The 24,073-nt window shown below is 38.8% G+C and overlaps 1 protein-coding gene across 1 annotated transcript in view; it reads right to left on the minus strand.

Annotated features, from left to right (window-relative positions):
- LOC149164363 (cytochrome P450 716B2-like) overlaps positions 1-23,483 on the minus strand; it is a 36,438-nt gene extending 12,955 nt beyond the window's left edge. Inside the window, exon 1 of the mRNA XM_089430910.1 lies at positions 22,410-23,483. Coding sequence (XP_089287036.1) covers positions 22,410-23,361 — 952 coding nt within the window. The 5' untranslated portion in view covers positions 23,362-23,483. The remainder of the gene's footprint in view (positions 1-22,409) is intronic.
- Between the last annotated feature and the right edge of the window lie 590 nt (positions 23,484-24,073).

Consider the following 24,073-nt stretch of genomic DNA (forward strand, 5'->3'; position numbering starts at 1 on the left):
GAATATCTTACTTCATCAAGTACACAAGATTTAGTGTTTTTATTGCAGAATGACAGCCTATCCATTAGAGCTTGTTGCATTCCCCTCACAGGTTATTCCTTCGGACTTGGTCTAGTTGCAGGCTAAGAAGCTCCCTCAAGAAATTGCACAATTCTGGAGGGTAACCAACCTTCCCTCCAAAAATTGCAAAATTCTTCTAGTCAAGCTTCATCAAGAAAATTATACAATTCCTCGCAGTAGGGCTTCTCAGCCCAAGAATTGTGCAATCTTGGGCAGTAGTCAATAGCTCTACCCAGAAACTACGCAAATCTTCTGTGTAGCCAACCCAACTCCCTTCTAGAAATGCACATTTTCTCCCAGCAATTGAGCAGCCTCTTGCATCTGCAGTTGAGTTGATCGTTTCCCTTCGAGACCGAACAAAACTGATTTTCATGCATGGGATTCTTCTCCCAAGGAAGCATGCAAAGGCATCCCTTGATTCAGGGATCTACTTTTAGCAGTTGGAGGTTGCATGCGAGGATCATCTTGGAAACCTCCCACCAAGTGTTGCTCTTCCTAGATTTGTGGCATGTGCATCACATATTTGATTTTATCGGATGCTGAAAAGCTCATTCCTATCATCAAACTTGTAGCTCTGACATCCCACATCACATCTAGGAGTCGTTAGCACGTTCAACTTAGCTATTTTGGGGTAAGCCTCCTTTCAATGTCTTTTGTTGAATTTCTGGCGCTTTTTGTTTTTCTCTTCTATGAATTAGTGAGTGCTTGCTGTCATTTTGATACATACTAGCTTGTAATAGCACTATTTCAGTCTTCGTTAACATCTCACTGCTATCACATGCATGAAACTGTTTTTCATGAACGGTCACCGATTCGGTGTCTCGCCTTACCCACATGCGTGTTGTTCCATTTTCTGAATCTGTCATTCACTATTTGCATGCATGATCATTCAATTATGCTTACACTCAGTATTGACATGCATTCATAGTCACTTTCACTTTCAGTTGTTTGTCGACGAGTTTGGGTAGCCTTGGCCTGAAATCTGCCTCACTAAGAAAGCATTGCATAATCCTGAGAGGGAAGGATCTGTCTTCATCTCAAGAAATGCGCATTTCTACCTAGTGATTGTCCTCGAGTCTTTCATTGTGAAATTTTGAGTGACAGTGACTGCTGGCCTAGAAAATTGTACAATGTAGTCACTTAGCCTGTAACCATTTCCAACTGAGATTTCACATTACATAATTCTAGCAGTTAGTAGCCAGACTGGACTATGCATTGCGCATTTCTAGTAGTCAATCAACCTCCCAGAAGCTCAGATTGTGCTTTGCACAGTCTTGGCAGTCAATCTCCTGACCCTCTGACGAAAATTATGCAACCTTCATGATCAGTCACACAGGTATGTTGCAAGTCAGTTCTCAAGTTCGTTTTGGTTTTCTACTGACATATTTCTTGCCACGAGTGTTGCCATGTCTCTATGTATCACAGGTGTTCATCTGCCTCTCAACAACATAGGTACAATGGTTTCCAAGAGAGCAGAGTCGAAGATACCATTCAGAGCACACTTGGGGATGCAGTCGATCAAGTGTCTATGAAATTTCCTACCCACGAAGAAATCAAGTTGTTTGTAGATAAGGACATCAATATATGATGGAAGCAACTTCAAAGTAAGCAGCACCATGAACAACGGCTGAAGGCAACATACTAGATGCAACGAATGCAAGAGGAAGGTTGTTGACAACACAGAGGCAGAACAAATTTGCAAGCTCAAGTAGATCCACTTGTGATGAAAGCAACTTTGGAGACTCATGTTATGAGGTGACGACGCGACATGAATATTGTGCGAAGACAAAGAATGGAATAGAGAAGGTGTTACATGTGCTGAAGCAGCTACTCAAGGAAGAACAAGAGCTGCATAGATGAGAGAATGAGTTGTAATAGGAATAGGTATAGCAGCGGGTGCAATATGCACTCACAGATGAAACTGCGCATGTACAAGTTAAAGATACATCCTAATAGTTGGCATGGAGCAGACATGGTGAGAAGTTTTTTTGATTGCATGCAAGGGAATTCAGAAGCATGCATGTCATTATGTACACACATACAATCTCACCCATCTAGCACCCTCACCGAGGAAAAGACAAGAAAGAAATCCAATTGGAGTTGCACATGTAGTTGACAGCTGATGCGCATGACCACCAGCACACACTGGAAGAACAACATGAACATTATGCATTAGTGTGTTGTCGGTTCGAACACACCCAAGAAGACCATGCACATGTTAGTAGATGAGTTGGATGGAGGAGCCACACAATGCACCGAATGCAACAGAGGCAAGCGTTCACTTTAGCAAGATGTCACCATGGAGCGCATACACACCATCACAGTTGACCAAGCTTGACATCAGCTCACCACCTTCACCATCACAAGCATGTTAAAGAGTTGGTCTCACCACATTGGACCGAGTTTCAGTGATGTCTTGCATAGCTTGCTTAAACCATTTTATCTCACATGGGCACATGTGCATTGTAATGTAACATCTTGTCAAGTGGAAGTTCAAGTGTCGATAGTGGGATGTAACATCCATAGAGTAGATGAAGAGTCATGAGGGTAGATGAACTATCACAAAGGGGAATGTCAAGGGTCACCCCACCCTTTGCTATAAATAGAACCTCATAACTCATTGAAAATGCTTTTGGTCATCCAAGCTTCTGATAGGATTATCTTAGAAAGAGCTTGGACAATATTGTAAAGAGCCTTGGCTTCTCCACTGCACAGAGCTAGTATATCTCTTTGGAGGAGTAGGCGGTTGTGGCTATAACATTCTGCCATCAGAACTAGTGGTCGGACATGGATGTATTATATGACTGGAACTTACACTTCTTAATATAACAAAAGCCAACATGTTTCATGCATATGTTGTATTTTATTCTATGCTATCTTGTTTACTTTAAATGATATATGTATTAGTTTTCTTACGCATGCATGTATAACTATCTGTGTATGTATGTATGAATCTTTCTGAAATGTGTTGTTGATTTAACCATCACTTTGGATTGCTTGCTGACTTTCTTTCCATGTTGTGATGCATCTTCACTCATGTGTTCCCTTCTTAACTGCGTGCAGGTTTCCAAGGAGCGCACTCATCTCAACCCTCGTGTGTTAGAACCTCTCATGCACCTTCCTTGGTTCACTACAGTTGTCACACCCTTGCTACCAACAAAGTTATCTTACATGCCTCTATGCAAAATCATGGTCAATGCTTTACCGTATGACCCACTGCTAGGACTCCTACAAAAAACGGTCTGAGGTCTAATTGGGTCTTCTTACCGGGGAGATTCGCTTACATGTTGGCGGGTTCAGCACAGTCAACACCACTACTTGAGCTTACAAATAAGTCTATCCAATACTTAGTAAATTTTTATTCAAGTGTTAACTTTCTTCTTTAATAATGCAGTGGAAATAATCGTACTTCAATTATTGTTCAACTTCTTATTATTACGAAGAGAAAATAAAATCATCATAAACATAGTACGCAACAATTATAAAATGGGGGGGCGGGGGGGGGGACTCACCAACAAGTCTGCCCATATCTTTATAGTTCTGCAATTCAAATTTACAAATACAAATATACACAGTCATGCAACCTTCTTAAATAGGCCTGCCCAACTTCCTCAAAATTGTGCAGCACTCCGCACTGCGGTCTGGGTACACCCTACCCGTCATGCAGTGACCACCCAACCTTTCATGCAACCTCACCTTTGTTCTCCCAATCATCGTTCAAAACTTCCTTATTATGCAACCCACACCACTTTGTGATCCAGGTGGATATTGGTGGCCACCTGCCAATTCCACTTGGACCCCCACCATTGCTTCTTTCAGTTTTTCATTTTCCTTAATTGTAATGCAGTTTACTATTTTTAGCATTTTTTCGTGTACTAAACTTCGAGAGCTATTTTGAGGCCCTAAACGATGTTTTTTTGGAAATCTACCGCCAACAATTTTTTTGTTTGCAATTGTCTTTTTATATTGTAGTCCTCAGAGAGATCTTTCCAACAGGCTATCATGCACATCAAACGGAGATAATATGACCAAGTCGCAACCCCAGGAAGTTGGTTTTCAAACTCACCCCAATGAGGCCCATAAACTCTTGTTGTTACATCTCCTTGGGTTAGAGTTTTGGTTGTTTATGGTTTTCTCTTATTGTTCAATAATAAAAATGCCCTTGAGACTCATTTTAAGACAGTTCAAAGGCATGTAGCCACCACATCTCTTCTCAGATATAAGCTACCATCGCCCTAGCTAGTTTATTTACATTCCTGTTTGTAAGCATATTTCAGTATTTTACATTAATGAAATGAAGTATTATTTCCACTGCATCTCTGTGCTTATGGTTATCTCTATAATTTGTTGTGTTCCTATTTAAATCCAGATTAGTGTTATTAGAGCGATATGATTTATTTCTTTGTTTTTCTTTGCATGTCCCCAACAAGGTCGGGATATAAGGAGTTAGGGCTTGAACTGGTCGAACCTTTGCAAGAGTAGCCTCACAAATCCTGATGGCCTCCCATGGCGGATGAAAAGAAATATGAGGGGGTAGGAGATCCTATCAAAATATTTCTTGAAGAAGCCCTCAAGTGACCAAGGAACGTGATGATGGAGAACTTTGCTCAGATCCTTCAGCGGCTACCCAGGGGCGACACATCGGCTTCCAACAGCTACTTTGGAAATGCCACACCATTTAAGTTACAAGTTAATTTTGAAATCCCCATATTTGAGGGTCAGATAGACGCATATGCCATCAATAAATGGTTAAATGTGCTAGAGGATTATTTTTCTATTCATGATTTTTCTAGTCGGGAGAAGATTATTTTCTCTCTTCTCAAAGAAGCCCCCCATGTCAAGGATTAGCGAGAAACCTATTGCAAGAAGAAGGATGAAATTATAGGCTCACTATTTTCAGTTGCACCCACTTGGAATTCATTCCAGGATGCCATCAAGGAGCAGTACTACCCTGTTGGAAGCTATGAGTATCAATACATAAAGTGGACCATGCTTTGGTAGGGAAGGGACCAAGACATGCTGGAGTTTACATATTTTCCATACCCTTCGCACAAAGTTGGGTATCAAGGATACAGAGCAACATTTGGTACTCAAATACCGCGACTGCCTGCACAAGTACATCTACAAAGAATTAGAGTTCCTGAACATCTCCTCGCTCATCATGACATACCAATATGCTGTCAAGGTTGAGCAAAAGTTTAAACAAAAGAAGTGAGACTTTGGATCTATGAATCTGAAGAAAGGGAAAGGTGCCCCCAAACCACAGAGCAAAGGACAAAACCAAGGTTAGGTGGCCGAAGACAACCCGCCAAAGTTGCAAGAAAAAAACAATGCTACAAAGCCGAAAAAGGACATGAGAAAGTGGTGTGAGTTCCATAAGAGCTCCACTCACAACACAAGTGAGTGTCGGGCCAAGTAGTCACTGGTAGCCGAGCTAAAGGTTTCAGAATCAGATGCATGTTTTGACTCTGAGTCAGAACTCGATAAGGGGAATGATAAATGGAAGCAGATTATCGATGTGGAGCCAATTCCACCATTGCTGCCACAAAGATCCAGACGGAGGAACTCGAAGATCGAGAGGAGGAGGAGTAACTCTTCCACTCCTAGATGTGGGTAAAGGGCTCCCTGCTACAGTTCATTGTCGATAGTAGGAGCCAAAAGAACCTCATTTCGGCAGAGGTTGTGAAGCAAGTGGGCTTACTGACCACAACACATCCACAACCATACACCATCGGGTGGCTTCACCATGGATGGGATCTTCACGTGAGCTAGCAGTGTTGCCTTCCATACAACATCAAGCCCTTCACGGATGAGGTATTATGTGACATTTCTCCCCTTGAAGTTTGTGATGTATTATTTGGACAACCATACTTGTGGAAGTGACATGCTATATATGAATCAAGGCCTTGTACTATTATTGTTACTTTGGGAAATAAGTTGTACAGGATACCAGAGGTAGCACTACCTACTGCTATCTCTTTGGTTACTACAAAACAATGTAGTAAGCTCATTTCCAAAACTGGGAAATTGTTTTCTTGATGATATGCCCTCAAGGAAAGAAGAAGATGGTGGCCACGACCTCCAGACAGGGCCCCTCCGCACGAAAACTAAAGACGGATAAGGTCATGGAGGAGTACGAGGACATCTTCACCTCCCCTGCAGGGGTTCCTCTGCATTGTCTGGTTAAGCACTCCATCGATCTGACCCGAGGTGCACCGTTTTGGAGAATGATGAAATAAAGAGGAAGATTCAGGAGCTACCGTAAAAAGGTCACATCCGTTTGAGTTCATCGCCTTGTGGGAGCCTGATCATGTTGGTACAAAAGAAGGATGAGACTTGGAGACTTTGTATTGACTATCAGGCACTGAACAAGATCACTATCCGTAATAGGTACCCATCCCATGGATTAATGTTCTCCAGGCCAATTGAAGGGGGAAAAATATTTCAGCAAGATCGATTTGAATTTAGGATATCACCAAGTACCAATCGAACCCTCCAATGCGTGGAAGACTGCCTTCAAAGTTAAGGAGGGCCTTTACGAATGGTTGGTTATGCCTTTCAGATTGATGAATGCTCCTGCAACCTTCATGAGGCTAATGGATCACATATTGTAGCCATTCACCAACTCATTTGTAGTGGTATACTTGGATGACATCTTGATCTTTAGTCAGAGTTGGGAAGAGCACCTCCACCATATCCGACAGGTTCTCCAAACATTGCAACAACACAAGTTATGTGCCAATTTGGAGAAATGAACTTTTGGCATGACCCAAATTTAGTATCTAGGATACATTATTGATGAACAGGGGGTGCATGTGGATCCATCCAAGATCCAAGTCATTCGGGATTGGCCATCTCCAACCACTCTGATAAAGTTGCACAGCTTTCTAGGTCTTGCCAACTTCTACCGCAGGTTTGTGTTAGGATTTTCTCATATCACTTGGCCCTTGAGTCAAGTCACTAGTGCTCACATTACCAGACTTGTAACAACCAATTGAGGTCGAGATAGATGCCTTTGACTATGGTATTGGGGCATTCCTTACTCAACACGAGCATCTAGTGGCATATCATAGTGAGACACTTTCATACATAGTCCAAAAGTATCCCACTTATGACAAAGAGATGTATTCCATTGTGTAGGCCCACCGACAATGGAAACATTACATTTTGGGGAAGGAAATGGTCATCCACACAGACCATTGACCCCTGCAATTCATACAGACCCAAGGGAAATTGCAAAATGATCATCATCAGAAGTGGTCCACATACCTGCAACATTTCCATTTGCATATCAAGTATAATAAGGGCAACACCAATAATGTGGTAGATTGCCTTAGTCGACCACCGATAATGGCGTTAACCACCGTGCTCAACTCTTGTGGTAACGAGACTTCCGATTGGCCACTTATCCAGAAGAGCGACCTAATTCAGCCACACATACTAGACACTCTTGGAGGGTCAGCATGTTCTAGATTTTCACCTCCAGGATAACTTGTTATGGAACCTGGGTCACCTTTGTGTTCCTTCAAGCGAGCATACCAAGATGATTTGGGAAGCACACTACAGTCAAGCTATTGGGCATTTCGGGGTCGAGAAAATGGTGGAAGTACTGCAGAATTATTTCTATTGACCAAATCTTCGACAGGATGTCAGGAAGTACATCAAATCATTCACTACCTTCGCCATTTCCAAACCGACCATCAAGAATCAAGGCCTCTATACCCTGCTTCCTACCCCTAGTTGACCTTGGGAATCCATCTCCATGGATTACATGTCAGGCCTTCCTACCACTAAGCATGGAAATGACAGTGTTTTTGTGGTCATCGACAGGTTCTTGAAGATGGCTATTATGGCGACCTGTAAGAAGAATATCACAAAATAAGCCACTGCTAAACTGTTCATTGAACGAGTGTGGGTACGCTTTGGGATCCCATAGTCTATCATCTCAGATCAGGACAGTAGGTTCCTCAATACATTTTGGTCTAGTCTCTGGTCGATGCTGGACACCAAACTCACTAAGTCCACAACCTTCCATCCTAAAACTGATGGCCAGATAGAGGTTGTTGACAGGATGATTGTATACATTCTGCGCATGTACAACTCAAAGCATCCACGTACATGGGATGATAGCCTCCCATATGTTCTGCACAACTACAACCAGGCTCTCCACATCTCGATTGGCCATAACCCTTTTTAGCTGGGCTTGGGATTCCAATCACTATGTCCCATTGATGTGGCCATGCCATTTACAGCTACTCATGCAGATTCGGCTCATGTCCAGTTTGAAACAAATAAGGCAAAAAACTTCATTGAGCACATCCAACATATTCGCCAGCAGGTCCATGACATTATGGAAAAATGAAATGCCAAGTACAAGTAGTGACATGATCAACATCAGGTGCCACACAAGTTTCAAGTGGGCGACAAAGTCTGGTTGCATTTGCTAAAGGAATGCCTTATCGGAGCCTATTAGAAACTCCAACCACTCCAATATGGTCCTTACACCATTACCAAGGTCGTGGGAGACAATTCATTTGAGCTTAGCATTCCCCCATTCCTTGGCTTGCACCCAACGTTCAATGTGGATTGCCTTTGGCCATACTTTCCACCTTTACTAGACACATCCGACATTGCAGAACATCTCACACCCACAAATTTAAATCCAGATTGCATGGAACAAGCTACAACTGATCGGACCATTGAAACACCAATCAAGCACACTCGCCAACAGAATATCCAACTGTATCAAGTTGTCAAAGCAGGCCAACTCCTTCACCAGGGCAAGTGGCTCACCAGGACCAAGTTCAGTAGAAGTTCCCTCATCTCATGGAGGAACTCAACGCAATGGCGACCATTGCTTCCAAAGGGGGGAGGAATGATCCAAGTGGATATTGGTGGCCACCCACTAATTCCACTTGGATCCCCACCATTACTTCTTTCAGTTTTTTAGTTTCCTTACTTATAGCACAGTTTACTATTTTAGCAGTTTTTTGGGTCTTAAACTTCTGGAGTCGTTTTGAGGCCCTAAACGACATCTTTTTGGAAATCTACCACCTACGACTTGTTGAACAAAATCATCTTTTCAATCATATTCCTTGAAGACATCTTTCCAACGGGCTATCATGCACGTCAAACGGGGATAATATGACCAAGTCACGACCCCGAGAAGTTGGTTGTCCAACCAATGCAAAAGAATTCTTTCAACATATGGTCACCTACACAAAACTCAACCTTAATGCTTCTCCATCCTCAATAGGCTTTGTCTTGTGTCTTACTTTTGCTACCTTCTTCAATAATTCCACCTCAGAATTGTCTTTCACCTTATGCTTTGACCTGACTATCCTCTTGAGGTATGAAACTTCCCCATTTGACACATTTGAGAAATGTTAACCTACTCTAGCATGATTTCCATCAAGCTTCTCCTCTTTTGCATATCGCCCATTCACACCTACTTGACACATATAATCTTCAACTCAAAGTGCCCCCATAATTTACAAATCATCCTTCATTGCCCAATAGTAAGCCCTATGTTTTCTGATGTACTCTATCTCATATTTCTCTATGACAACACAAGGTTTATGATATTCTTTGTGATCAGGAAAGTCCCTCTTTATCCCTTCCTCAGGCTTCTTGAATTTTCCCCATATCTTGGCTTGTTTCCCCCTTAAGCGAACTCGTTCATCCATGAGTTAATGGAGTCTACGGTTTCCTTGTTGTAGTTTTTCATCAGGTTGCTCAAGTTCAACAAAATTCCCATGGAGATTGTTGAAGAACTTCCACACATCCATGATACCATATTCAATGTGTTCCAAGTGTTTCCACTAATGAATACATGCCTCATGGTGTTTCTTCCCCTTATCCTTCCAATAATCTGCTATCTATTCGAGTTTTCAGGCAACCCCTATGACTTCCATCATACTTCATTCAACTTGGCCCAAGCTTGCTACCTTTCCCTTCTAAAATTCCCTATGTCACACTGTGACCAATTAATAGCCTACAAAACCCTCTTTCTACAAAATGGTGTATGATACCATCTAACAATGAAGTGGGATGATGTATATTTGCAACCAGTATTCACAAATTAGGCTCTAATACTATCTGTCATGGCTCCATACTAGTGGTGACTTCCAACCACACATCGACACGGTGAAGCACTGCCTAACTCTTTTGTTTCCTAGTACTTGAAATTACGAACTACGCCTATACAACATTTAGTCAATTTTTCTTCAAGTGTTAAATTTCTTCTTTAATAATGTAGCAGAAAAAATCTTACTTAAATTATCATTCATATTCTTAGTATTATGTAGAAAAAAATATAATAATCATAAACAAGGTACACCACAATTATAAAATGGGAGGAGAAACTCCCCAACAAATTTGCCTAGCTCTTTACAATTATGCAATTTCAATTTTCAAATACAAATATAGACAGTCAGTAACCTTCTTAAATTGGTCTACCCAACGTCCTCAAAATCATGCAGTGCTCTGCATTGTGGTCTGGGCACACCCTACCCACTGTACAGTTGCAACGCAACCTCTCATCCAACCTCACCCTTGCTAGCCCAATTGTGGTTCAATGTTTCCTTATCATGCATCCCTAGCCACTCTGTCTAGCAGTGGACAATGCCTGGTGGGAACCCCAAACTTTCAACCCATCAAGATTAAATCATTATACAACCAAATTGAAACACCTTTGTCTAGTCATCTGCACTTTCCTGCCTAGGGAGGGCACATGGTCTAACCCACCTGCCTGTGGGCAAACGCCCTGCTACGATGCTGAAACCTTTTCTGTGACCCGAAGTGCCTGCCTGTTCTTCTTGAACCCGTCCTCCTTTGTTCACTTGATTGAACCTATGGTTTTATATGTTTTTTTGTATCTACAGTTGTGTTGTTCCATTCGATGGTGGATTCTCCAAATGAATGCCAACACTCTTCAATATATATGCTCACCACTTGTTCCATTTTTGTCGAGGTGTTGTGTCTCTTCACTTGCCCATGGGTCAGCTTGCCCACACATAGCCCAAGTGACCTTTACACCATTCAACACATGCCCCTTAATATTTTTTTCGAAGTCATAGGTTGACCTTCAATCAATTGAGTGGGCACTCTTGCTAGTCACATGCATCCGTCCATCGCACCGCCTCGTCACCCATCACCTTTGACAAACTTGTTCGCACGCCTTTAACTGATTCACCTTTAACCAAACATCCCACGCCCATCACCTTTAACTGGACATCTTAACCCTAGTCACATTTAACTAAACATTCTTTTCTGCATGCCCGTCGCACATCATGGGTGCACCTGCACCTGCATTATCAGTTTTTTGACTCTCTTGGATGCTTGCCAAATCGAGGCACTGACATGTCGGGAGTAATTGAACTTTCAATCACTTGGAGACACAAGGGCTTGCCAACATGATTTTTGTGAATTGTGCTACAACCGACAAACTTAAATTATATATTAATTACTTTAATAATGATGATGATGTTAGTATCATTAACACATTTTTTATTTTTTTTTAATTTAGTAATGTAGTCTTGGATAAATTATGATTGGGTGCTTTGCTAAGGCACTCCTTGATGTGATGTCACCGGTTCAATTCCCCACTTCGATCGCCCCGATCAGGGTGATATATTGGACTTGAAGAAGGTGTAATCCTGCGAAGCTTACAAAAAATAACTTTGATAATGTGAAATATATCAATAAGTAATTACCTTGATGTTTATCTAGATTTACAAGTCAATTAATTTATGTAGTTATACTAGTCTATAATTATATATTTATCTTTCATAGATGTTGTCTTTTCTCTTTATAAATTACTTGGTGAATTTTTATTCTAATAAATTTAATTAAATAATAAATTTTTTATTAATTAATAAAAACAAGGAATAAAATTAAGATCTTTCCAACATGAAAAAACTATTTTACCAATTTTAATAATATATAGAAAGTAATATACTTACAATCTATGTTGCACCAGTTTTCGGTAGAACTAGTATCATGGCTAGAAGATTTGTCCAAATTTATAGATAAGATGAAGTTGGGAGAGAAAAGAATATAATATATTAAAAGTTAATATATATTAAAAATAAAGATAAAATAATTAATCTATTTCCCTCAAAACTTAATCAAATTCCATCTTGCAAAGAAATATGTAAAAGATTGAACTTTGAAACACCGTCAAAAAAATCAAAATATTAAACTATCAACAATTTTCCAATCAAATTCATAAACCATCAACGATTTTCCAATCAAATTCCTTTTGAGCCAAGAAACATGTGAGACTCCCAAACAGGAAAAATACGTTGTTATTACTCAATTATTATGTGATTTCATGCAATGCTATATTATATTGAACTTCAAAATTCAAGTTTAGAAATTTATAAAATGAAATTAACACAAATACTACTTTTTCTCTATCTCACATCCAACATATTCACTAGCAGGTCCATGACATTATGGAGAAATGAAATGCCAAGTACAAGCAACGACATGATCAACATCGGGTGCCACACAAGTTTCAGGTGGGCGACAAAGTCTAGCTGCATTTGGAAAAGGAATGCCTTATCAGAGTCTATTAGAAATTCCAACCACTCCGATATGGTCATTACACCATTACCAAGGCCATGGGAGACAATGCATTTGAACTTAGCCTTCCCCCATTCCTTGGCTTGCACCTAGTGTTCAATGTGGACCGCCTTCAGCCATACTTTCCACCATTACTAGACACATCCGACATTGCAAAACATCTCACAACCATAGAGTTAAATCCAGATTGCATGGAACAAGTTGCAACTGATCGAATCATTGAAACACCGATCAAACACACTTTCCAGCAGAATATCCAACTGTATCTAGTTTTCAAAGCATGCCAACTCCTTCACCAGGGAAAGTGGCTCACCAGGGACCAAGTTCAGTAGAAGTTCCCTTATCTGATGGAGGAACTCAACGCAATGGGGACCATTGCTTCCAAAGGGGGGTGGAATGATCCAAGTGGATATTGGTGGCCACCCACCAATTCCACTTGGACCCCCACCATTACTTCTTTCAGTTTTTCAGTTTCCTTAATTATAGCACAGTTTACTATTTTTAGTAGTTTTTTGTGTCTTAAACTTCTGGAGTCATTTTGAGGCTCTAAACGATGTCCTTTTGGAAATCTACCACCTATGACTTGTTGACAAAAATCATCTTTTCAATCATATTCCTTGAAGATATCTTTCCAATGGGCTATCATACACGTCAAACGGGGATAATATGACCAAGTCACGACCCTGAGAAGTTGGCTGTCCAACTCACCCCAACGGGGCCCATAAACTCTTGGTGTTACGTCTGCTCAAGTTAGGGTTTTGGTTGTTTAGGGTTTGCTCTTATTGTTCAATAATAAAAAGTGTTAGAAAATTATATATTACAGAGCAATGGAACACATAAAATATTGCAGAAATATAAACACAGAAAACGCACAAAACAAGAGAGACACAGATATACGTGGTTCACCCAGTTTGGGCTACGTCCACCCCGAACAGCCAGTCCTTCCTTTCTATTATCCAGCAAAATGAAGAGACACAACCTACAGCAAATCCGCGGTAATATCCTCTGTTTTCTCTCACAGTCTCACCTCTCTGTTTCTCGCTCACACACACACACATAATACACATCTATCACACAGCCTCAAATACAATACCCTCATACAAAGAGAGGGGTTGCCTTCTAGGGAAAAAGACCCTAAACAAACATAAGTTCTACCGTCAGATCATCTGCCTAATGAACGGCCAAGATTGACTAGAAATTACTATACTTTTGCAAGGCAATTTTACATTTATTTTTGGCTTCGGGGGCGCTGCCCCCGAGCCCCTGCCGGGAGACGGACAAGTCCCCCCCGCACCCCCCCGCGTGGAGGGGTGTACAAAACTTCCTGGGGTATACATCCGGCTGAAACAAAGACCTCTGAACAATCATGCTCCACACACAACAAAAAGGCCCTTCAACTTCATTGTAAGGCAGTTCAGAGGCATGTAGTCACCACATCTCTTCTTAGGGATAAACTACCATCGCCCTAGCTGGTTTATTTCCATTCCTGTTTGTAAGCATATTTCAGTATCTTAAATTAATGAAATGAAGTATTATTTCCATTGCATCTCTGTGTTTATGGTTATCTCTATAATTTGTTGTGTTCGTGTTTAAATTTGGATTACTTTGTCTAGTGGTTACCCACGCCTGGTGGGAACCCCAAACTTTTATCCCAGTAAACTTAATTCACTACACAACCAAATTGCAACACATTTATGCAGTCATCTGTACTTGCCCACCCAGGGCAGGCACATGGCCCAGCTCGCTTGCTTGTGGGAAAGTGCCCTGCCTCACCATGTTCCCTAAGGAAACCTTGCTTGCGACTTGAACTACCTACTAGTTTTGTGTGATCGCATCCTCCATTCACCCGATTTAGCCTGTGGTTTTATATGTTTTTTTGTATATGTAGTTTGGATGTTCAATCTAATGGTGGATCATCCAAATGAATTCCAATGATCTTCAATTTATACACTTGCCACTCATTCCATTTTTCCGAGGGGTTATCTCTCTTCACTTGCCCACGAGTTGGCTTGCCCACACACTACTGAGCCAATCTGCTTGTCATTTAGTACATGCCCCTTCATAATTGTTGCTAAGTCATGGGTTGACCTTTATTTAGTTAGGTGGGTGCTCTTTCCTGTTGCATGCATCCATCTGTTGCACCACCCGATCTCCCGTTGCCTTTAACCGAATGATTCGCATACATTGAAATGAACTCATCCACATGCCTTTAACCAAATTCGTCCACACATGCCTTTAACTGAACATCTGCATCCCTATCGCCTTTAACTGGATGCCCTCACCTGAGTCACCTTTAACAAAAAATTCTTGTCCGCACACTCGTCACACATCATGGGTGTGCTCACACTCACGTTCTTGGTTTTTCAACTCTCTTGAATGCTTGCCAACTCGAGGCCCTGATATCCTCCTCCACTCTAAAAAGTTTTTCTCCCTCGACAATGCCATCTCGGTAAACTCCATCACCAAGACTAAAACATCACAAAGTGTCACCACCTCCAACATCCAATGCCCATGCTTTCTAAGTCTATGCTTCTATTACATGAACCTCCACGAAATCTCAGGATTCCATGTATGTGTAAGACTCCTCAATCCATGGTCACAACCATGTATCGTCATCATCATTTGAACTATTGTTGTCGTATTCCAATTCAACTCTTCCATGCATTTTCTCAATATTAATCCCCATGACTCGAACTAGTTGGGTAGCTAATCTAACTGCCATGTCCAATCCATGAGAATGCACATCTTCATGCCTTCGTCATTCATTTCCTTTAGAATTTTGTCACACCTGCAACTCGATCAAGAATTCTCCATCTTCATCCAATGCTCATCATGCCATACCCAGGTCCATGAATATGTCTCCATATCATCTAAGATATGCTTCCCATCAATGTTATTGTCCATGTGATACCCATGGTTATATACCAACAACCACATCCATCCAAGCATGATCTCTATCTGTTGTGATGCCTTCCCCCATATTCCACTTTTTCATGGTGGTGCAACACCTCCTCATCAAGGCACTACACTTACCCATCTCCAAAGGTTTAGTGCATGACAAGGGACAGGAGGTTGCCTCCCTGACTCTTATCCACCCATGTGTCTAATTAATGTTGCATCCTTAAGTAGTTATGCATAAAAATGACCTCTTCCTTCATACATCCAATCTTCTCAAGTTTTCCTTTCATCAATTGAAATTCATAGATTCCCATAACATATATGCTATAGTCCACAATATCAGTTGGATCTCTACCTGCATACTACTCTCCATCTTTTTCCTTAGAAGAAGTACTTGGACCTCCCCGCTCAACATCAATCTCATGGTGGAGCCTAAATGTAAAAGTATCATCTTCTTGCTTCTCTGTAATGGGTGGAACCATCCTTCTTTTCCTTCATGGATTGTGCAACAAATTTGATCATCCTCTTCTCCTTTGTTACTTGAGTCAAACATCCAAGTCCATATTGTTCCACATGTTCACGCTTCACATTTGGGTCCTGCTCATAAAAAATCATCGAAGCAATCCTTGGATGATACTCCAAGCGACTCTTCCTTGTCATCGAAATGATCATGGTTTTCCCGCCAGCTGTAATCAAGAGTATATCATGATCCACCATTGGTATGGATTATGTTTCTACTAATAAATTCAACCCCAAGATGATAGCATGATCATCCATGTCAATCACCCTCAATTCCAACTTTCCAATCCACCAAGCCACCTTCACTTATGTGTCCCTTAGAACACCTGTCACAACCTTCATGTTTGAGTTAATAAATTTGAAAGTTATTAACTCCCTTTCCATTCTAGCCTTCGACTTCAAAGATGTTGTTGCCTTCTTGCCAAGGAAATTATGTGTAGCTCCCATGTCCACCAATGCAAAAAAATTCTTTCAACATATGGTCACCTACGCAAAACTCAACCTTAATGCTTCTCCATCCTCCATAGGCTTTGTCTTGTGTCTTACTTCTGCAACTTTCTTCAATAATTCCACCTCAGAATTGTCTTTCACCTTATGCTTTGACTTGACTATCCTCTTGAGGTATGAAACTTCCACATTTGACACATTTGAGAAATTTGAACCTGCTCTAGCATGATTTCCATTAAGCTTCTCCTCTTTCGCATATCTCCCAATCACATCTACTCGACACACATAATCTTCAACTCAAAGTGCCCCCATAATTTACAAATCATCCTTCATAGTCCAATAGTAAGCCCTATGTTTTCCGATGTACTCTATCTCATATTTCTCTATGACAACACGAGGTTTATGATATTCTTTGTGATCAAGAAAGTCCCTCTTTATCCCTTCCTCAAGCTCCTTGAATTTTCCCCATATCTTGGCTTGCTTCCCCCTTAAGAAAACTCGTTCATCCATGAGTTACTGGAGTCTACAATTTCCTTGTTGTAGTTTTTCATTAGATTCCTCAAGTTCAACAAAATTTCCATGGAGATTGTTGAAGGCCTTCCACACATCCATTATGCCATATTCAATGTGTTCCAAGTGTTTCCACCCATGAATAAGTGCCTCATGGTGTTTCTTCCCCTTATCCTTCCAATAATCTGCTATCTATTCGAGTTTTCGGGCAACCCCTATGACTTCCATCATAATTCATTCAACTTGGCCCAAGCTTGCCGCCTTGCCCTTCTAAAATTCCCTATGTCACACTGCGACCGATTAATAGCCTACAAAACACTCTTTCTACAAAATGGTGTATGATACCATCTAACAATGAAGTGGGATGATGTATATTTGCAACCGGTATTCACAAATTAGGCTCTAATACTATCTGTCATGGCCCCGCACTAGTGGTGACTTCCAACCACACATCAACACGGTGAAACACTGCCTAACTCTTTCGTTTCCTAGTACTTCAAATTACGAACTATGTCTATCCAACATTTATTCAATTTTTCTTCAAGTGTTAACTTTCTTCTTTAATAATGTAGCAGAAAAAATCTTACTTAAATTATCATTCATCTTCTTAGTATTACGTAGAAAAAATATAATCATCATAAACATGGTATACCACAATTATAAAATGGGAGGAGAAACTCCCCAACAAATCTTCCCAGCTCTTTACAATTATGCAATTTCAATTTTAAAATACAAATATACACAGTCATGCAACCTTCTTAAATTGGTTTGCCCAACTTCCTCAAAATCATGCAGTGCTCTGCATTGTGGTCCAGGCACACCCTGCCCACTGTACAGTTGCAACACAACCTCTCATCCAACCTCACTCTTGCTAGCACAATTGTGGTTCAATGCTTCCTTATCATGCATCCCTAGCCACTTTGTCTAGTAGTGGACCATGCCTCGTGGGAACCCCAAACTTTCAACCCATCAAGATTAACTCATTATACAACCAAATTGCAACATCTCTGTCTAGTCGTCTGAACTTTCCCACCTAGGGAGGGCACATGGTCTAGCCCGCCTGCCTGTGGGCAAGCGCCCTGCTACCATGCGGAAACCTTGTCTGTGACCCGAAGTGCATGCCTGTTCTTCTTGACCGTGTCCTCCTTCGTTCACTTGATTAAACTTATGGTTTTATATGTTTTGTTGTATCTATAGATTTGTTGTTCCATCCGATGGTGGATTCTCCAAATGAATGCCAACACTCTTCAATATAGATGCTCGCCACTCGTTCCATTTTTGTCGAGGTGTTGTGTCTCTTCACTTGCCCATGGGTTGGCTTGCCCACACATAGCCCAACTGACCTTTACGCCATTCAGCACATGCCCCTTCATATTTTTTTCGAAGTCATAGGCTGACCTTCAAATAGTTGAGTGGGTACTCTTGCCAGTCACACGCGTCCGTCCATCACACCCCCTGGTCACCCATCACCTTTAACAAACTTGTTCGCACACCTTTAACTAAACTCGTCTGCACATGCCATTAACCGAACTTGTTTGCACACGCCTTTAACCGATTCACCTTTAACCAAACATCCCACGTCCATCACCTTTAACTGAACATCTTAACCCGAGTCACATTTAACTAAACATTCTTTTCTGCATGCCCGTCACACATCATGGGTGCTCCTGCACCCGCATTATCGGTTTTTTTGACTCTCTTGGATGCTTGCCAAATTGAGGCTCTGACATGTTGGGAGGGATTGAATTTTCAATCACTTGGAGACACAAGGGCTTGCCAACATGCTTTTTGTCAATTTTTCTACAACCGAAAAACTTAAATTATATATTAATTACTTTAATGATGATGATGATGATAGTATAATTAACACATTTTTTACTATTTTTTTAATTTAATAATGTAGTCTTGGATAAACGGTGATTGGGTGCTCTGTTAAGGCACTCCTTGATGTGAAGTCACCGGTTCAATTCCCCGCCCTGATCGCCCCGATCTGGGTGACATATTGGACATGAATAAGGTTTGGACATGAAGAAGGTGTAGTCCTGCGAAGCTTACAAAAAAAAACTTTGATAATGTGAAATTTATCAATAAGTAATTATCTTTATGTTTATCCAGATTTATGAGTCAATTAATTTGTGTAGTTATACTAGTCTATAATTATATATTTATCGTTCATAGATGTTGTCTTTTCTATTTATAAATTATTTGGTGAATTTTTGTTCTTATAAATTTAATTAATTAATAATTTTTTTATTAATTAATAAAAACAAGGAATAAAATTAAGATCTTTCCAACTTGAAAAAAATATTTTACCAATTTTAATGATATATAGAAAGTAATATACTTACAATCTATTTTGCACCAGTTTAGTTTTCGGTAGAACTAGTATCAAGGCTAGAAGATTTGTCCAAATTTATAGATAACATGAAGTTGGGAGAGAAAAAAATTTAATATATTAAAATTTAATATATATTAAAAATAAAAATAAAATAATTAATTTATTTCCATGAAAAACTTAATCAAATTCCTTCTTGCAAAGAAATATGTAAAAGATTGAACTTTGAAACACTGTAAAAAAATCAAAATATTAAACTATCAACGATTTTCCTATCAAATTCCTAAACCATCAAAGATTTTCCAATCGAATTCCTTCGGAAAAAAAAAATGGGAAACATGTGAAACTCCCAAATAGGAAAAAGAAGTTGTTATTACTCAATTATTATGTGATTTAGTGCAATGCTATATTATATTCAACTTCAAAATTCAAATTTGGAAATTTATAAAATGAAATTAACACAAATACTACTTTTTCTCTATCTCACTATCACTCTAATGAGTTGAATCTTATTAAAGCTTCAAGATAGGCTCCTAGAGAGTAGACTTATTTGCAATTGTTGAAATTCAAGATTTGCAACAGAAGTTGCCAAGGAATGGCTGACAAATATCTATTTTTTTGTTGAAACCTTTGCTACATATCCATGTCTCTCTTGCTCAAAATAGGTACTCAAAACATCAAAATATGCTCAAAATAAGTACTAGAAAAGTCAAAATTTGTTGCCGTGAATCTCCTAAAAAATCCAAAGTACCCATTGAAGCTCCCAAAGATTTTGGAACATTTCCTACCAGCTCCCAAGCTCCCAGGAGCAGGGTAGCATAGGGTACATGCTCTCCAATGCCTAGGAGTAGTACCCGTGTAACTATGCTTACAATACAAAAGCCAAGATCTTTGGGACAAGTCTATTTTTTCATGAACTCTTTTGAGGGAAGAGAAAACAATTCATAATTTGGATAACTTGAAATATTTTGATATATTTAGCCAATGTAAATAAATAATCTTAATGTTTTTCTTCATGGTAATTAGTGAATTGGTAATTTTGGAGAATTATTTACTTATGATTAAATTACAATGGGTACCAATATATCTAAATGGAAAGGAATTAAACACATTGACTACCATTCAAACTATTGTCCTTTAACATATTAATTATTAATAATTTTATTAATTAAATTAAAATTTAAAAATTTGAAATTTTTTTATTTTTCATAATTTTCATTTAGTATATATTTATCAATAATTTATATAAAATAATATTATAATATATATTTTTACTCAAAGAAAATAGATTTCTTATACATTGCCTTATCATAAAATAAAAATATTTCTTAAATATTTTATAAAAATATATTCTATATCTTACCCACCTAATCAAAGTTTTAATATATGAAAACCTTTTATAAAAAGGATATATGGCCATCTTAATATAATAAAAAATAAAAGATACATTATAAAAAAATGTTAAATGCTTAATCATATATATATGAATTTAAAATATATATTTGTTAATTGAGATTATTTTGTATGGGTGGGAAGGAAGAATAGAAACCTAAGATTTCAACCAGATTTTATTTAGTATTTCTTTTGTCAAGTTGTCTATGATCCTTGTAAAGTTGATGGGGCACAACCACCAAGTCCAATGTGAGGTTTGATCCTAAATAGCCTTGCTAAAAAGACCCATCCTCAACTAGTTATACTAATAAGACTTGACATTATTTTATTTAATATTTATATATATAATTTTTTAAATTAATATAATGAAAATATTTATTAATTTTTAATATATATATATATATATATATATATATATATATATAATTATAATTAATTTAAATTTATTAAAAAACAATCATATTATTATATTAGTAAAAAATTATTAAAAATACTTACAAATAAAATATATAATTAAAAAATAAAAACACACAGAATTTTTTATTAAACTCAAGCTTCATAATATAAATTTTAAATCTTATATATAATATACTATCCTATCTCCGGGTAGCCTAGTAAAACTCGATAGCCTAGTAACACTCTTATCAGTTATCACAGATTATATATATATTTAGATATATATTATTCATAAATAAATTATATTATATTTTTTTATATTTATAAATAATTTATTAATATTTTTTTGTTTGTAAAGTTGAGTGAGTTAAATTATATTAAGTATAATTTATAGTTTGAGAAATTTTGATGGAGAGATATTTAAGCTATCAAAATTACTTTAGGTTATACTATCTCTTAACAATGATTATATTTTTACTCACATAATCTTCACATCACAAAATAACTTAACAATACACTTCATCAAAATTTATTCTAAGTACTATAAATTAATTAAAATTAATTTTTTCATATAAAAAATGCAATTATATTTTATAAATAACTTATTAATTTAATTAAAATTAATAATAAAATAAATTATTAAATTAAGTGAAATTAATAATAATATTAAAACCATTTCTACATTACAGAAAACATAACAGGCTCACCTCAACCATCATTGTTTTTCTCATTTAATTGATCTTTTCTTTTTACATTTTAGGGTAATAAAGATTGTTTAAGTGAGAATAGAGCTGCATATGAGTAATAAAGATTGTTGAAGTGAGAATAGAGCTGCATATTTATTAGTCTAAAATGTAAAAGGAAAATATTATTTAAATGAGAATAGAGCCTTCACTAGGATCTATTCTCATTTAAATAATATTTCCCTTTTACATTTTAGACTAAATATGCAGCTCTGTCGTCACTTAAACAATCTTTTTCTTTACATATTTTAGATTAAATCCGGCAGATCACTTACCTTTGTTCTCTGACCTATGTTCTATGTTCTCTGACCTATGTTCTATGTTCTCTGACCTATGTTCTCTGTGCAGTGCTTTCTTTCAGGATGCATCTACGATTACGTGGGCCATTAACATAAGAATGCAAAGTTTGGAACGTTATCGAAATATTTATGCTATGTTACAAGGTTGTCATAAAAATTCACACGCTTAAGAACCAACGCTAAAATTAAAAGTCTGCATGAAACAACAAAAGCCCTAGTTACCTCTTCGCACATCGTCGTAACAACGAGGGTTTTCGGCCAGAAACTTGAGCAGCAGTGACAAGGTAGAACTGGTGGTGTCATGACCTGCATGTAAGAGCAGAAGTATATTATCCTTAATCTCCTCGTTTGTCAGAAACTCACCGCGCTCGTCAACATTAGAAAGCAGGAATGACAACAGATCTTGACCCGGAGAAGCCTTGCCCTCCCGCAACGCAATTTTTCTCCCATGAATGATGCTGGCGAGTTGTTGCCGAATGAAATTTGCTGCCCGCTTCGCTTCATTGTAACGCGTACCGGGCAGATCTACAGAAATCTGCGTTACTCCTTTCACAAAATCCTTGAAATGGTGCAAAAGCCTGGCTTCGTCGTCATAATTATCTATGCTGACCAACAAATCACAGGCCACGGAGAAAGTATAGCGTTTCATGAGAGGAAAAACTGTGACCTCACTTTTACCGATCCAGTGCTCGAGCAGGTGACGTTGAGCCATTGAATCGATTCTGCCCACAAATTTCTGAAGTGCCTCGGCCCTCAGAAAATTCATTAGCAATCTCCTAACCCTTCTTGAATCTTCTCCGATGGTGGTATTTATTGAAGTTCCGAAGAGCTTTCGAATCGAGCCAGGCCATGATTTGACTACCAGTTTGTTCTCGTTGGAGAACAAGAAGCGGTTTCCTTCGGGCCCGCAAAGTACCACAGTCGGGTGGCCAAGGAGAGAAGTGGAGAACACATTTCCATATTTTTGTGTTCGGCTCTCAAAAAATTCATAGGGCTTGCCCTTCCTTTGACATCCTAGAAATTCTAATGTCTCTCCAATTAAAGGCCACCCGCAGGTACCCGGTGGGACTAACCTTCGGGAACCTCTCCTCTGCTGTTTGATCATCTCATAAATCAAGAAAACCAAAGTGACAAGAATTGCCACAAGGGCTGCTGAGTTCCAAACCATCCACATATCTTTGCCTCTTATGATGCGTTTCAAGCCTGAAACTGAAAAAACAATGAACCTCTGTCTAGTTCTATGACGAACTTCTCTTATTTCATGGTGTGAAGGCTATGAATACTTCCCTAAGCGCTTCCTAGCTGAATTCCACATTCAAGATCTAATGATTACTTCACTTTCAATCCTAGACACTTATTGATCATGAGTGTCATATTCCACTCAGAGTACTTTCAACTTCACCATCATGTTCTGCACACGAGTCTAACACACAAGTCAGAAAGATTATGATATAAAGTGTTCCCAAGTGTAAGGCTTTCCATAAATGCTGCAAGAGCCATGGAAAATATCTTCACCAGAGTGTTGTGATTGCTGCATTGACAAAAGAAGTTCATGTCGATAAATATCGGACGAAATCCCACTATTGGGATGTGGCACTGAATTATTATAGATTGCAGTTGACTCGAACTGCGTCCTTTCATGAAATGTGCGCTTCTAAAGTCTATTCCTCAACCCTACCTAATTTGTGATCGAATTTGAAAGAAATTTGATTGGTCATAAGCTAGTTTGGGATCGAATTCGAAAGAAATTTGATTGGTAAGAAATTTGATTGGTTATAAGTGTTTTCATGACAATTTCAATGTATATGGGGTTTTCACATTCCGGTCTAAGTACTGCCATACCCTTCCCGAATGTTCAAGATGGAGGCTCCCATACCCAACTTGGG

The sequence above is a fragment of the Pinus tabuliformis genome, chromosome 5_1, assembly GCF_031772625.1.
Source record: "Pinus tabuliformis cultivar Carrire ecotype Pingquan chromosome 5_1, CPIR1, whole genome shotgun sequence".
Lineage (NCBI taxonomy): Eukaryota > Viridiplantae > Streptophyta > Pinopsida > Pinales > Pinaceae > Pinus > Pinus tabuliformis.